Raw genomic sequence first — 14,973 nt, 5'->3', positions numbered from 1 at the left:
TGGGTTTTCTTTGTTTTTTTCTTTGAAAACATTTCGTTTCTCAGTCAAGAAGCTTCTTCAGTTCTGACTGAATAGTGAGTAATGGAAGGATTTACAATTGTTGCAGTCATCTGAAGGTTGGCCTTTCACACTCTAAAGGTCAGTAGTTAGCTCTCTGAGAGTTGTTGAAGCCACATTGCTGGAATATCTGAAAAGCTCAAGAGGATTTTCAACCAACACAACATACATGCACACTTCCAACTCAAGAATACATTAAGGCAGATGTTTGTCCACTCCAAGGATAAACCACCTGGACACAAACTGAACAATGTGATATATGCAGTACTTTGCAGTGAGATATGTGGAGTTAAGATCTGTACATTGGGAAAACAAAACAACCACTTCACAAACACATGGCTCAACATAGGAGAACAAACCCAGCAGGACAAGATTTAGCAGTCCATCTGCATTTAAAAGACAAAGGTCACTCTTTTGAAGACAGCAAAGTCTACATTTTGGACAAAGAGGACCACTGGTTTGAAAGAGGGGTAAAAGAGGTCATCTATGTTAAAACTGAACTGCCCTCTTTCAACAGAGAGGAGGGATATGACACCACCTATCTCCTGTCTACAATACAGTACTTTCAGCAGTTCCACACCCATTTGTATTCTGATTCAGGTGATCCTGAGGATACAGATAAACTCCCAAGTGGCCTCAATGCCTCTCTGAGAACTAATAACTGACCTTCAAAGTGCTAATGACCAGATGACTACAAAGAATATATATCCTTCCATTCCCCACCATTCAGTTAGAACCTAAGAAGCTTCTTGAATAAGAAACAAAACATTTTCCTTCCTTATACCATTCTCTGCCCTAATGATTTCTTCCAACAACCAGTTTGCCAAACTGCTCAGAAAGTTAACAACCGGTTCTCCCAAAGTGGTGTGAACTGGCTGAACCCCATCACTGCCTTGGAAGTCATCTAGTCCAACCCCCTGCTCACGAGAAGACCTATACTAGGGATTCCAGATGTCAAACTGCTGACCTTTCTGATCGACAAGCTCAGCGTCTTAGCCACTGAGCCACCTAGCCAGCTTTCATTTCTAGCTAGCTTTCATTTCTGAAAGGACAGTTTGAACACCATGAAGTTAGTCTACCTAGCCTTGTAGTATCAATGCTAATATTGGCAATAGATGTCCGGCTGGTTAGGGTCAGGTATAATCTATGCTTTGATGACTTCTTCTGCTCCAAGCTTTTGTTCATTTCTTTGATGGCAAAGATTATTCTACTATATATCAGACACTTGATGTTTAAGGGATTCAGAGAGTGCCATTGTTTGGGATTTAATAAACAAGATAATATTATCTGCTGCCATTAATGATAGGTGCAATATACTGCTGAAAAGTGACTCATTAAAAGCAGGGTTAGGAAAACAGCAACTAAATTTGTTCTTTATATATCCACTTACCCAACAAGCACAAAGACTTAAGATGAAGCTGAAAGCCAATATTTACCATAACATATGGTATGGAATAGTACCATACCATAGATTAGTCCTATCCCCGTTTTTTAAAAAGGTATATGGTATGTTCCTTTCCTTTCCTTTCATATCATATCATAACCAAGGACACTGTAGAACAATCATTTAACACATGTTGGCTTTAAAGTGGCCTATTAGTATGATACTGTTAATATTTATAATTTTAGATCATAAAGGTACATTATTTCATACATGGAATCTAATTTGCCAGTTTATTTTCCATTACCCTTAATTTTTGTGGTATATATATTTTTTTCACTATCCTGAATATTTGGAGCCATCTGAAAACCTGATCACAAGTTGCAGTCCTTTTTAGATCAGAAAATATTTTTGAAATTGACTCGAAGTTAAGCAGCTCCTTGAAATTAGACTATTGCAATTTGCGCTACAAGGGGCTGTCTTTGAAAACTATCTGGAAACTGCAGCTGGGACAGATTTCAATCAATACTTGCTGGCTGATGGAAACTGAATTCATACTATAATACCTGTGGTGAGGTTACAATGCTTGCCAATAGTTTTCAAAATTCACTTTGAAGTACTGTTGGTAACTAAAAAATCCTACTTGGTATGGCTTCATTTTCCTTTGGGATTGTTTCCCTTTAATAACATCTACCCATTGGTGAAGTCTTTCTTGGAGGAATTCCTTTTCGATAAGTTGTGGGAAATGCAGAAGGCTAGAAGATTAAATGTAGACTTGTTGTCTTGCTGTCCCCTAATTATATATGAATTTTCCCCAGAAGTTCCAATTCTTCTAAGTTTTAGGAAAACAGTTAAAACAGTCTTCTTCTGTTCAGTATCCAAAAATTAAGTGGTTTGTTGATTTATGTCGGCTTTGGATGACATACTTTTTTTTTTTTTAATTTGATTTATATGCTGCCCTTCTCCGGAGACTCAGGGCGGCTTACAATGCATTAAGCAAAAGCCTTCATACTTTTGTAAAATACTGTATTTTATATTTAATAGGATGACTGTTTTTCAATCTGTGTGTTTTTTATTATTTTTAAGGTTTGATTTTGTATTGGGATAGCGATATGTACTTTGAGGTTATGTGCTTACGTGGCATACTAGTATACAAATTTGATAATAAAATAAGCAACATACATTCGGTTCATAGGAGATATAAACAAATCAAATCATCTATATGATCGTTTAGCACAAACATGTTAATCCAATCTAGGTTTTTGCATAGAGTTTTGAAATAAATTTATTTGCAAATGAAGTTTTGAAAACTGTTTTTTATTCCTGTTAATTGCATCACTGATAAAAGCCCTTTAAAAAGGGAACCAAAGCTGAGTATCACCACTGAATTTTACCTTACTTGGCAACACCTTGATGATCTGAATTGATACCAATGCTTCTGAAACAATGAGTTAGCTGGAGGGAGGGGGTTGCATCTCTCTCTGTTTAATATTTAATCAAATATGTATATATGTATGTATGTGTGTATGTGTGTATATGTATGTATGTATGTATGTATGTATGTATGTATGTATGTATATATAATTTGATTTTAAATACAGAATACAAAATATAAATAATAAAATTAAAAACCTAGTAAAGGGTGCTAATGTCCACTGATCATATAGTAAAATATTGACTATAATGGATTCTATGATTTGCCTTTGATGACAGTCCTAGTGGAACTGTCTTCTACAAGGGCAAGCATGATCAGTCATGAGGAAGCTGTCAGTTCAGCCACACACAGAGAGCTGCCTGCAACAGTGGATACCAAATGGTTTTGCACCAGTAGTGTCGTTTTTGATGACATCTGGGTGGGTGGGCGGAGCTTCCCGCTACTGCCGCTACCAGTTTGCTTGAACTGGGGTGAACTGGGAGCAACCCACCACTGGTTTTGCACAAAACTCACCAGGATGAAAGAGAATCCTGGTGAGAATTAATGTAAGGTTAGAAGCCACTGTAAAATGTGCAATTGTTTTATTAGTCATTTTTAAAAATATGGGTCACCTAGCAAAGTTCCAATATAGGAACTATTTTTGAAAAGAACAAGCTAACCTGCTTTTTAATTTGAATGCGTGTGATATTTCTTGCCACATGGATATTTTTAGTATGGTAAGAAAAAGAATTAAATTTGATCAGCTTAACATGTTTGGAATTTTTATTCACATCAATTTGCATTTTACATTGAGTTGTCCATCTTTAATAGAATAAGCAAAGCTAATATTGCTATGTTTTTTTATGGCAGCTGAGAAGACATTAGCAACACATTAAAACTGATTCATATAAGACACACTGCAAAGTAATTAGAAATGATAGTGTATATATAGCACAGTTCTGCATGTGTAGGAAATTTATTCAAACATGGAAATCACAATAACATAAAGACTGTGAGACACAATGCAGAAAACATCAAGATTCAGATTTTTGACATGTCAACTATGCCATTCAGCTATTCACTATTCCAAAATTTAATGTACAGTCTACTCAACTGTACACACATATATTTATGCAATGTGTGCAAGAAATGAATGATGAATGTCTTTTATTCCAGTAACAGAGAAAATTACTGTCTGAACTGAGTTTAGCTTCACTTCCATTTTATTTTTTAAAGCATCTCTAACTTGCAGTAAAAATGAAAACGAACACTTTTATTTGAAAAATATTGGATTTTTAATGTCTGTAAATAGGATTCCATGAAGATCTTTGTTCATTTATCTGACATCCTCAGTAGACAGTAACCACATTCCTAATTTAAATGTTTACAAGAAGTTACACTTAATGAAGCCAGATTATCAGCAGAACTCATTTTCCTCAAGATTTGACTGGGACAAGACAAAAGTTATTAGAAGTTTAAATCACTGGGTGCAAATTTTACTCTAAGTCATAAACTAGTTTATTTGGCTTTGGCTCTTGTGCACTTACTGTTCTAGTTTGTTAACCAATGATTCATAGCCTATAAATCCACCCAACATACGTCCAATTGTTGCTGTACATGACTAAGTATGGTATGGCTTAACTCATTGTGGGAACCAGTGGTGGGTTGCCCCCGGTTTGGACCGGTTTGCAAGAACCGGTAGTAAAACCGGTGGGAGGCCCCGCCCACTGCCCTGGATGTCATCATCGGCGATCTGCGCATGCGCAGAAGCAAGGTGCATGCGCGAGTGAAGCGAACGGGTAGTAAAGGTAAGTAGAACCCACCCCTGATGGGAACCAAGCAATGATATCACTGAGATTTAAATTATTCATGACATACATAAAGGCTATAGATTTAAACTGATGTCCTCTAAATATGACTGAGTGTTAAACCAATCACAATAATCTATAGCATCTGCTTATAAAGTCAATTAAAGCAGTAAACACTGCCAGAACGTAAATGATCAGTAATTGTCATATGTTTATTAGAAAATTTAAGATGATTTTTTTTCTTTAAAAAAACCCCACTTTTTGTCATGAACCTGCCGTTTTATTGTAAACAATATGCTCAAAATTCAATAGCTCTGACATTTTACATAGGATACAAGAACAAATACTGTTTATGTTCATTGTTGCCTTTACATAGGCAGTTCTCTTTCTAAATGTCTCCACGGTTTCCAAGATCAACATCTTTTACTCCTCCACTTTGCTGCCCTGTCACAATTGCAAGTCTGCTGAAAGGAATGACTTTCATAACTGTTTTCTTCAGGGAGTACCACCGATTATGCCAAGTTACCCAGATAACGCCATTGTCATAGCCATGTGGACCTGCGTCTTTCTCGGAATAAACACCACCTACAATGTGGGGAGGAAAAGTAAATGTAAATGAGCCAGGAAATACTTTTACATAGCTTTGAGATACCTATGTAGGTATTTTAATGTTATTAATTCATAAAACTAATATATATTAATTTTAAGACCATGCTAGGTGAGTGTTATGTACCGTATTTTTCGAAGTATAAGATGCTCCCGACTATAAGACGCACCTACCTTTTTTGGGGAGGAAAACAAGAAAAAAAAAATCTGCCTCTGCCTCCCAGCAATTTGCAGCAAACAGCAGAGGCCCATGTGGCAATAGGCAATGGCAATCCCTGCAGCCTGAAACAGCTGAGGGTCGGGGGGCCGATCCAACCAACAATCAACTGCTTGTGCTAATCAGGCTGTGCTGAAGCTGAAACGGGCTGTTTTCCCTTTGCTGCTTGATGCAAGGAGGTAAATTGCCGGGAGGCAGAGGCCAAAGGGTGGGGGCCAGCAGGTGGGTGGGGCTACATTAGGTGTATAAGATGTACCCAAATTTTCACCCTGTTTTTTTTGGGGGGGGGAGAGGGAAGTGTGTCTTATACTCTGAAAAATACGGTAATTTCATTTACTCTATGATCAAGTTCAATGGTATTAAACTGCTATAGACATAGTGTTTAACATTTCTGCATGAATTATAATCCAAAATTGGAATTTGCTATCATGAGATGTGCTGTCTACCAGTTTGGCTGGTTTCAAAAAGATACCTGCATCAGTTCATGAAAGTTATCGGGATCAATGGCTATTAACCTTGATGGCAATGTGACTGTTCTTGAGAGCCAAACCAACAAAGGCATATTCAATCCGCTCTTTATGTTTTTATGCTTATTTAGAAATTCCACGGGATTAAATCAGATTGATCTTTTAATGTTGTTAGTTACGAAGTCGTGTCCGACCCCATGGACAATGTTCCTCCAGGCCTTCCTGTCCTCTACCATCCTCTGGAGTCCATTTAAGCTCACACCGACTGCTTCAGTGACTCCATCCAGCCACCTCATTCTCTGTCGTCCCCTTCTTCTTTTGCCCTCAATCTTTCCCAGCATTAGGCTCTTCTCCAGTGAGTCTTTTAATAGGTATGTTTATTTAGATCTAATAACCCCAAAATTACGTTGCAGATATTTAGTTATCTTTTTTTTTAAAAAAAAAGGGAAGGAGGACTTGAATTAATACCTGCTTAAAATACTTGAGATGGTTGATATTGAAAAGACATTGTTCAACTAACCTCCACTTTCCCTCCTGAATGATATTTCGTGAATTTTTAAAAAAGGCAAAAATGGCATGAAGAAAGGCTACAAGTTAAAAACTGCTGGGAAAGACAGAAAGCAGCTCTATGGGAAATGTCTCATCCATAGACCGCATTGTGCATATGGGAACTTCCAAATATTACCTTGATAATATTTGCCATTCAAATGAGCGGCATGACATTTGTTCATCCACCAGCCAGATCCATCTTGTTGAGCACAGTTGCCTTCATATTTATCATTATCGTTGTCATACGTGCTAAACTGTATGCCGTTGTGAGAAGTAAAAAATTTGTCACTGGGATCGTCTTGAAAATCAAATCCATCAAAGGCATCCCCAGCGTCGCCCCCAGCAAAATAGGCATAGATCATACGGTATTTGTCAGCTTCATTTCCCAATTTGAAATGGGCATAATCTGCATATCTGTGTGGGAAGAAAGAAAGAAAATCACTATTAACTTCTAGTGGCCTTTAATTTCTTGGCCATTCAGTTGGATGACCTGATGCTAATATTTCAAGGGCATTCATTCCTGAAAGATTATGAAAATACTTAATTTCAGGAGTTATACAAATACACAGGATCTACATAAACAAGCAAATAATGGAGAAATTATGATCATTCCTGCTGCAGACACTGCTGAAACAAACAACTATTTATTTGAAACAGATAAACAAACTAACCCTAGATAATATTATAATGCTTTATAATGCTAATGTATACATTGGTTAAAAGCAATTTAAATTCCACTAATTTCAATGGGTTTGAAATACAGTACATTTAGCTTGTAGGATAGCAATAGTACTTAGACTTATATACCGCTTCATAGTGCTTTACAGCCCTCTCTAAGCAGTTTACAGAATCAGCATATTGCCCTCAACAATTTGGGTCCTCATTTTACCCACCTCGGAAGGATGGAAGGCTGAGTCAACCTTGAGCCGGTGAGAATCAAACTTCCGAAGTGCTGGCAGCTGGCAGTCAGCAGACATAGCCTGCAGTACTGCATTCTATCCACTGTGCCACCATGGCAGCATTACAACTAGTTGCAGTGATCTTATTGTACCACTTATGTGCACACATGTAAAGTGCAGGTAGCTAAAATAGCAATTTTTGCCAATCCCCATTATGTTAGCCTTGAGTTGATAAAGAAATCTATACCTTTTTTCGTTACTCCAGTCCTCCACCTCTATTCTCAAGGCATATGGAACTGTAGTCTGAGTAGTTATTAAATGAATCTTTTCATTTCCCAACCAGAATTCTGTATTGTCATTAGGTGACAGATGTCCAAATCCTTCCTTATATTGAATCCAGTTTTTGTTAAAGTCTTCGCTGCCATCAAGCCTCTGTAAATAAAACAGAAGATGAATAGAAATTATATATTGTTGGGCCTCTTGATGCGGGCGAAGAAGGAGAGTGCAAAAGTTGGCTTGAAACTCAACATTAAGAAAACTAAGTTCATGGCATCCTCTCAAATCCTGGCAAATAGATGGGGAAGAAATGGGGATAGTGACAAATTTTATTTTCCTGGGCTCCAAGATCACCGCAGATGGGGACCGCAGCCAAGAAATTAAAAGATGCTTGCTCCTGGGGAGGAAAGCTATGGCAAATCTAGACAGCATACTAAAAAGCAGTATGCCAACAAAAGTGTTCATAGGCAAGGCTATGGTTTTCCCAGTTGCAATGTATGGCTGTGAAAGCTGGACCATAAGGAAGGCTGAGCACCAAAGAATTGAGGCCTTTGAACTATGGTGCTGGAGAAGACTCCTGCGAGTCCCTTGGACTGCAAGGCAATCAAACTGGTCAGTTCTAGAGGAGATCAACCCTGACTGCTCTTTAGAAGGCCAGATCCTGAAGATGAAACTCAAATACTTTGGCCACCTAATGAGAAGGAAGGACTCACTGGAGAAGAGCCTAATGCTGGGAAAGATTGAGGGCAAAAGAAGAAGGAGATGACAGAGAATGAGATGGCTGGATGGAGTCATTGAAGCAGTAGGCGTGACCTTAAATGGACTCCAGAGGATGGTAGAGGACAGGAAGGCCTGGAGGAACGTTGTCCATGGGGTCATGACGGGTCAGACACGACTTCGCAATTAACAACAACTAACACTCCTTTGCTGTATCTCCTTTTTTCTGTGATATGCTTACCCTCTGTAAAACTGTCCACCCATTGCCTAGATTGTCGATTTCACAGTACACCAGGAACTGTTGCTCCACTTTCAGGGGTTTTATGAAGTACAGTCCACTCTGCCGTGCACCTTTATTAGCAATGTCTTGACAATCTATAATAAATATGTAAGAGAGAAGTGGCTTGTAATAACTGCAATCCACCATATTCATTTTTAATTAACTCTAAAAAAAAAAAACCTATTTATTTTAAATGATGGTTTATTATGTTCTCATTCTGTCTTGCTGAAAGAACTCACAACACAATACATTTTTTTAAAAAATAATATCCCTTTAATCTCACATCTATCCTGTAAGGAAGAAAAGATTGGACTCCAAGCGTTCCTGTTGCAATGGAAGGTCTATTCCACTAGTTATCCTCAACTATACATACTGAATTGCTTTGGAATAAATGATTTCAAGATCACATAATATAAAAAGTACAGGGGCTTGTATCTGAACCAAAGCCTCACTGTTGTTATTGTTATTGGAATTCATTTGGTACTGAACATGATTTTTTCTGATGGAAATTGAAACGTATAGTCAAGCTTCTAAGCATCTGGACTTGTTGCCACAAACGTTGTTCACATCAGTTCAAATGAAACTAGGAGTAGAGCAGAGCAGAGCAGAGCAGAATATCAGAGTTGGAATAGACCTTAGAGGTCTTCTAGTCCAACTCCTTGCTCAGGCTAAGACCCTATATCATTCCAGAGAAGTAGCTGTCCAGTCTCTTCTTAAAAGCCTCCAGTGATATAGGACACCCACAACTTCTGAAAGCAAGCTGTTCCTCTGATTGATTGTTCTCAAGAAAGTTCTAAGTTGGATCTGTTTTTAATTAGTTTCCATCCATTGTTTCTTGTCTTGTCTTCTGGTGCTTTGGAAAAGAGGTTGATCTCTTCTTTTTTGTGGCAGCCATTCAAATATTGGGACAGTGCTATCATGTCTCCCCTGGTCCTTCTTTTCGCTAAACTAGACATGTCCAGTTCCTGCAACTGTTCATCATGCTTAATCTTCAGGCCCCTAATCATCTTTGTTGCTCTTCTCTCTGCACTTTTTCCAAAGTCTCGATATATTTTAATAGTTTGATGACCCAAACTGGATGCAATATTCCAGGTGTGGTCTTACTAAGATTTTGTAAAGTGGTACTAGTACTTCATGTGATCCTGATTCTATCTTTTTGTTAATACATTTTAGGATTGCATTGGCTTTTTTGGCTGCCGCTGCACACTGCTGGCTCGTATTTAAAAGATTGTCTATTAGGACTCCGAGATCCCTCTCACAGACCGACTGAGAAAATAACTAAGGTTCAATCAGTACAGAAATTAACTTAAAACAATGGGAACCAATCTTTGCCTTAGCATACTGAAAGAAGGAAGAAGCTATAATTTGGTTTATTTCTGCACCTTAGCATGTTATGGATATAGCAACTGTATTTTGCGATAAAGCATGTTATGTGAAACTAGCCAATGTAGATCAATAAAGCCATGTTTAGAAAATGTCTGCAAATGTTTCCATTGATCCTCATTGCCTAAATAAGTCTACAAGAAGCCCATTCAAGAATTATTGGTGGTCCTACACAAAAGCAGATACGGGAATAAATAAAGCAACATGAGCAGAATTATAACGTATGCTTTTGTTTGATACTTCATTATTATAAAGCTAGTTCCTATTTTGTTTCAACAGATATGAACATATATCTGTTTTTCAACTTTAATGTTTCATCTGAAAGTGGCATCTCCTTGACTTCTTCCATAGCAAACTTAGAAAACTGGAAGTGGAAAAAAAGTGTCCTAGTCTAGGCCATTGCCTAAAATACTTTTTTAAAAAATAAAATACTTATTTAAAAAAAGCTCGAGATAACAGATATTTGTGAGACACAAAACAGATATTTGTGAGACACAAAAGATCAGGTCCATATTGAAGGTCTGGTTAAACTGATTGATTGCTACTCATGCCTATGTACAGGAATATTCTCAACTAAAAGTTAGCACCTACTAGGAGTTAGGGTGAATGAAATTCAGGGGGAAGGGAATTGGGCTTAGTTTACTTTTGGTTATGTAAAGATTCTAGGCTTATCTCTCTTTTAACTCCACTCTAGGCTGTTGATAAGAATCCATCTGGGGGGGAAAGGACCAACTTCTTTTGGCCCTAATCAACCTTTGAGTGACATATTGGAAGGTCATACTTAATAATTAAGAAATTGGTGTTTCCAAGACCAGCAAGTGAGTAGTTCAAAATTAAATGAGTTAAGTAGAATTAATATTTCTCCCATTTACATCTTATTATAACTTAAAGGCAACTTTTAGTGGGGCATAGTATGATATGTATGCAGTCATGATAAACTATTTCTGGATAGAATATTTGTGCATTATCCTTATGTCAACATGCTTTACACAACTTCTGAAGCCACAGTTAAAATGCTTTTGCATACAGTTTCTTAGTGGCTTATTTGTGGATTGCTTCCATATGACCATAATTTTAAATGCCATTAATTTAACATAATACATTAGATCATAATATCCAAAATTCTAATTCTAAGGATATTTGACTATAAAAATGAAGAATGTAACTAATACTAAATGAATTGATCTATAAGTGTTCTTACAACTGAGGTCAAAAGATAATTATAGCAGTAACATCTACAGCTTAAGTCTGTTAATATCCACTGAAATCAGTTTATTTCTTTCACTTAAAAAATAGGTAGAGCACCTTTCAAATTTGTTTTGTTAAGATGTTGCCTCTATGTCTAACTGCTACCTAATAATATCTTTTCAAAAAATAAATTTAACCTAAAACATATAAGTCAACTAATTATTTCTGTTAATTTATAATATGCTAAAGAAATGCTTTTTAAAATCAATTATTAAATTATAATGGATAAAAATGTACTTTTGGCTTGGTAAACAGTTTTTCAGAGGAAAACAGAATTTAATGTTAGTAATAGCTTAATATAATAGCTTGTTACTCTTACCTCTTCCAGTTAATTCTTGTATCTGGACAGTGTCTTTACATGGCTGTTGACATTGTTCCTCGAGCTGAGCAGTTTTCTGCTTTAGTAACTGAATCTTATTATTGTTTAATATCAGTATGTCTGTCAATTGCCTGCAGTTTAAAAAGTATAATATAGTTTTATCATACTGGTTAGAAGCACTTGAAACTCACATATAATGGCCTTTTCTTCTATGAAAGAAAGCAGCGAGGAATGAAATAAATGAAAGGGAAAACATGAGTATGCATTGCCCGATATCAGTGATGGTTAACTTTTTTGGTGCTGAGTACTCAAAGCGCATGCGCCAGCACACGAATGCACACGCGTGTGCCCCAACCCCCAAAATTCAATGCGAGCGCCCCCACACATGTGCCCTGCCCCCGCGCATGCATCTGTGTTCCCTGTGCATGCACCCTCCCGCGCATACACCATGCCCCCGCCCCCCATTTTGGCTTCCAGGTTGGTTCTCCTGCATTTTTGCTGCCTGTGCCTTCCACGATCTCCTCAGTTTCTCCCCCCAGCATGCCTTAGCTTTCTCCTGCATTTCTGCCATGGAGAGGCATCTGCGCAGGGTGGCACCTGCAGAGATTGGGGAAGGCAAGGGTCGCAGAAATGGAGGAGAAAGGTAGGACGCGCTGGGGAGGAAACTACAGAGATTGGGGAAGGCCCCTCCCCCCATGCATGTGCAGCAGAGACCCGAAGACCAGCTGGCCAGTGGGAGGCATGTGTGCGTGTGTGGTGGAGCTGGGCTGGGGCGACAGCTGGCATGCCTGCAGAAAGGGCTCTGCGTGTCACCTGTGGCACATGTGCCATAGGTTCACCATCACGGCCCTATATGATCTATCCACTGAGGGATTCTAAAATTTCCTTTCCTCTTTATCTATTCAGTGTTTAATAAGAGAATGCTTGAATGGGACTATCAATTTGCAGACCAACCTCCGTATACATGGGGCTCTGTAATATTATTCTTCTATTTGTATACTAATTTTCTTCCCACATTACAGAAGGAAGGTCCAAAATGAAAAAAAAAAAGTGCAAATATAAACATATAATTTAAACTAAGGAAACTAGAAAGGGTCTAAAATGGATAAATCATTCTGTCTTAAGCTGATATGGGGAGCCTAAAATCTATTAAAAATTGGTAACTATAACTTTAAGAGATCCCAGCCATTGTAACCAACAAAACAGAATATTGGGAGCTAAAATTCCACAATATCTGGACAATGCCAAGTCTGTTCCTTCCCTACCTCAAAGGAGTGCTATATGGATAAGATGTACTCGATAAGTAAGTCACGTATATAGTGAGATAACAAACAAACATTCTCTCAGCATTTTTGCTATTCTTTATCCTTTGTAAAATATAAAGGTTCTTTTAAAAATAGGTAATTCTGCATTAGTTAAAATACAAAGCAATTCAATAGTGTACAAATTCTGTGCTTCTTTTAGATGAACAAGAACTGTTTGGTGTAGTCTGGCTCTACTCATATTTACCTCTCCAATAAGTTACATACGTATAAACTACAATATAAACAGTTTAACTTTCCTTGATGCCTGATTTTAAATTTGACAACTAATTCAACATGGACAACATGAAAGGAAGAAAGATTTGGTCTTCATACTTTAGCAGAAATTATGCTGGAAGAAAATAGATGCAAACCTTTTAATTCAATCCACAGTATGTTTTTTTGCATTCTCAACACTGAAAAAAAAATAATTAAACCTACTGTATGGTATTTTCATGACCCACAATGATGTTTTCATATCTCAAAATTTCATCAATGATTTGTCTGGACTTCTGTGTATAACCTGGAATCACATCTATAGGGAGAAAAAAAGCAGGGGTGCGTAAAACATTAAGGATACCAAACTAAATCATTGAAATAGTAAAACTATTTACGGTAGCCTTTGATTCTCACTTGACTGAGCTGCTGGCTGTGAGACGTGCACTTGTCGGATCTGGCGTATCAAGCTGTCAGTTACTCCTGAAGAATTAGAGATCTCCCCCAACAATTGTTCAAGGATCTGAAGATCTCGATCGACGTCCTTATGATACCTGCTTGCGAAATCTGCAACGCCGCATGTTGTAGGACAAAAGTTGCCCTACAGGAAAAGAGAAAATTTTTAAAATCGTATCGACTATAGCCAGACATTAAAGCTTTTTTTTTCTATACACATGAGATGATGTGGTACAATAAAGGGATTTGTGACAAATAGAAGTCTAAACATAAACAAGATGACCAAGAACCCTATACTGATTGTCAGTTGTTAATCTAAAAAGAGTTGTGGACTTTAGTAAGAACTTCATGTTTACAGCTAACAATCTACAGTAACAACCTGATTAGAAAGGACTGCAAAAACAACCCAGATTATTGACTTACGAATCGTTCATCCAAGATGCAGCAGTTGTCACGCGTGGCAAAATACTGAATAAAAGAAAATACAAAAAATATCAGGATGGCATTTCAGTCATTATGATATTTTGATCACTACGTATTTTACAAAGGTCCATACCCTGCCCAGGTAAACTTACTGCAGTACAAGTTGAAAAGAAGAAAAATAGAAGAGGCAGCCACTTGTGAAATTTTGGCAGCATATTGTCTGTAGCTTCCAGAACCGCCAAACACAAGAGAGGCAGTGCTTAATCAATGTGAGTTTGTGGACTTCAGAGAACTGAACTTGTTCTCTAAACTGTGTAGGGCAGCTTAAGAGATCATGTGGCATTTAGTGGGTGAAAATAGGCGGGGCTGACACATAAAGAGGACAGCCTCTTCCGGCCCTAGTGGGAGTGTTTCCAGAATTTGCTGCCACCCATTCATTGCATTTTAAAATCCTAGATGATTTTGACTTACCTCTGCCAGAAAAACCTATGGAAGGATAACTTGCCCTATGAAGCAATTTCTTCCAGTAATCATTTGCAATAAGGCTGACTTGCTTGTTTGAAGGACCTGAATGCAAAAGATAAGAATTTCAAAAGCAGCTGGCTCTCACAATTTCCCCCCTGCTCTTAGGGGAAAAGCTAAATTTTGTTAAACATGACTCATGTGAAAAAAAAAAAGTCTTCAAGCCATAGCAATATTAAAAGTTTTTGAGTGCAATACAAGGCAGCAGTTTTGTTCCATTTTAATTAGCATTGAAGGAAGAACATAGCTCTTTTCTTTGTCTACATGGCCTCTAATTTCTTCTACCTCCTCTGATCTTGCCCTGACCATTAGTTTAAAAATATCAATTTTGGCTTAAGTCATAGGACAAACAATACTTCTGCACCCTATTGATCAGGGTACAAAGGGAGCTCAAATCGGTAAAATTGTTTTATCACATTAAGGGCAACAGAATT

The 14,973-nt window shown here is 37.6% G+C and overlaps 1 protein-coding gene and 1 long non-coding RNA gene across 2 annotated transcripts in view; one reads left to right on the top strand and one right to left on the bottom strand.

The window, feature by feature from the left end:
- Nucleotides 1–3,617: 3,617 nt before the first annotated feature.
- FGG (fibrinogen gamma chain) lies at nt 3,618–14,727 on the bottom strand. The gene is made up of 9 exons (XM_034411412.3): nt 14,170–14,727; nt 14,018–14,062; nt 13,556–13,739; nt 13,364–13,457; nt 11,622–11,752; nt 8,633–8,766; nt 7,646–7,830; nt 6,636–6,913; nt 3,618–5,245 (listed from the first exon to the last, which is right to left on the bottom strand). Exons 1-9 carry the CDS (start codon nt 14,230–14,232, stop codon nt 5,049–5,051), a joined length of 1,311 nt encoding a protein of 436 aa, XP_034267303.1. The 5' UTR covers nt 14,233–14,727; the 3' UTR covers nt 3,618–5,048.
- LOC117662119 (uncharacterized) overlaps nt 12,893–14,973 on the top strand; it is a 50,922-nt gene continuing 48,841 nt past the window's right edge. Inside the window, exon 1 of the long non-coding RNA XR_004590283.2 lies at nt 12,893–12,924. This is a non-coding gene — a long non-coding RNA (uncharacterized LOC117662119). The remainder of the gene's footprint in view (nt 12,925–14,973) is intronic.

This window comes from Pantherophis guttatus, chromosome 8, assembly GCF_059756535.1.
Source record: "Pantherophis guttatus breed Tessera chromosome 8, ASM5975653v1, whole genome shotgun sequence".
Taxonomy (NCBI): domain Eukaryota; kingdom Metazoa; phylum Chordata; class Lepidosauria; order Squamata; family Colubridae; genus Pantherophis; species Pantherophis guttatus.
This window is presented reverse-complemented; position numbering and strand designations above follow the sequence as displayed.

Coding starts and splice junctions, on each gene's coding strand:
- FGG (XM_034411412.3), bottom strand. CDS start 14,232: ATGCTGCCAAAATTTCACAAGTGGCTGCCTCTTCTATTTTTCTTCTTT. Junction 13,740..14,017: donor GCATCTTGGATGAACGATTC/GTAAGTCAATAA, acceptor CTTTTCCTGTAG/GGCAACTTTTGTCCTACAAC. Junction 7,831..8,632: donor GGTGGACAGTTTTACAGAGG/GTAAGCATATCA, acceptor TTTTATTTACAG/AGGCTTGATGGCAGCGAAGA.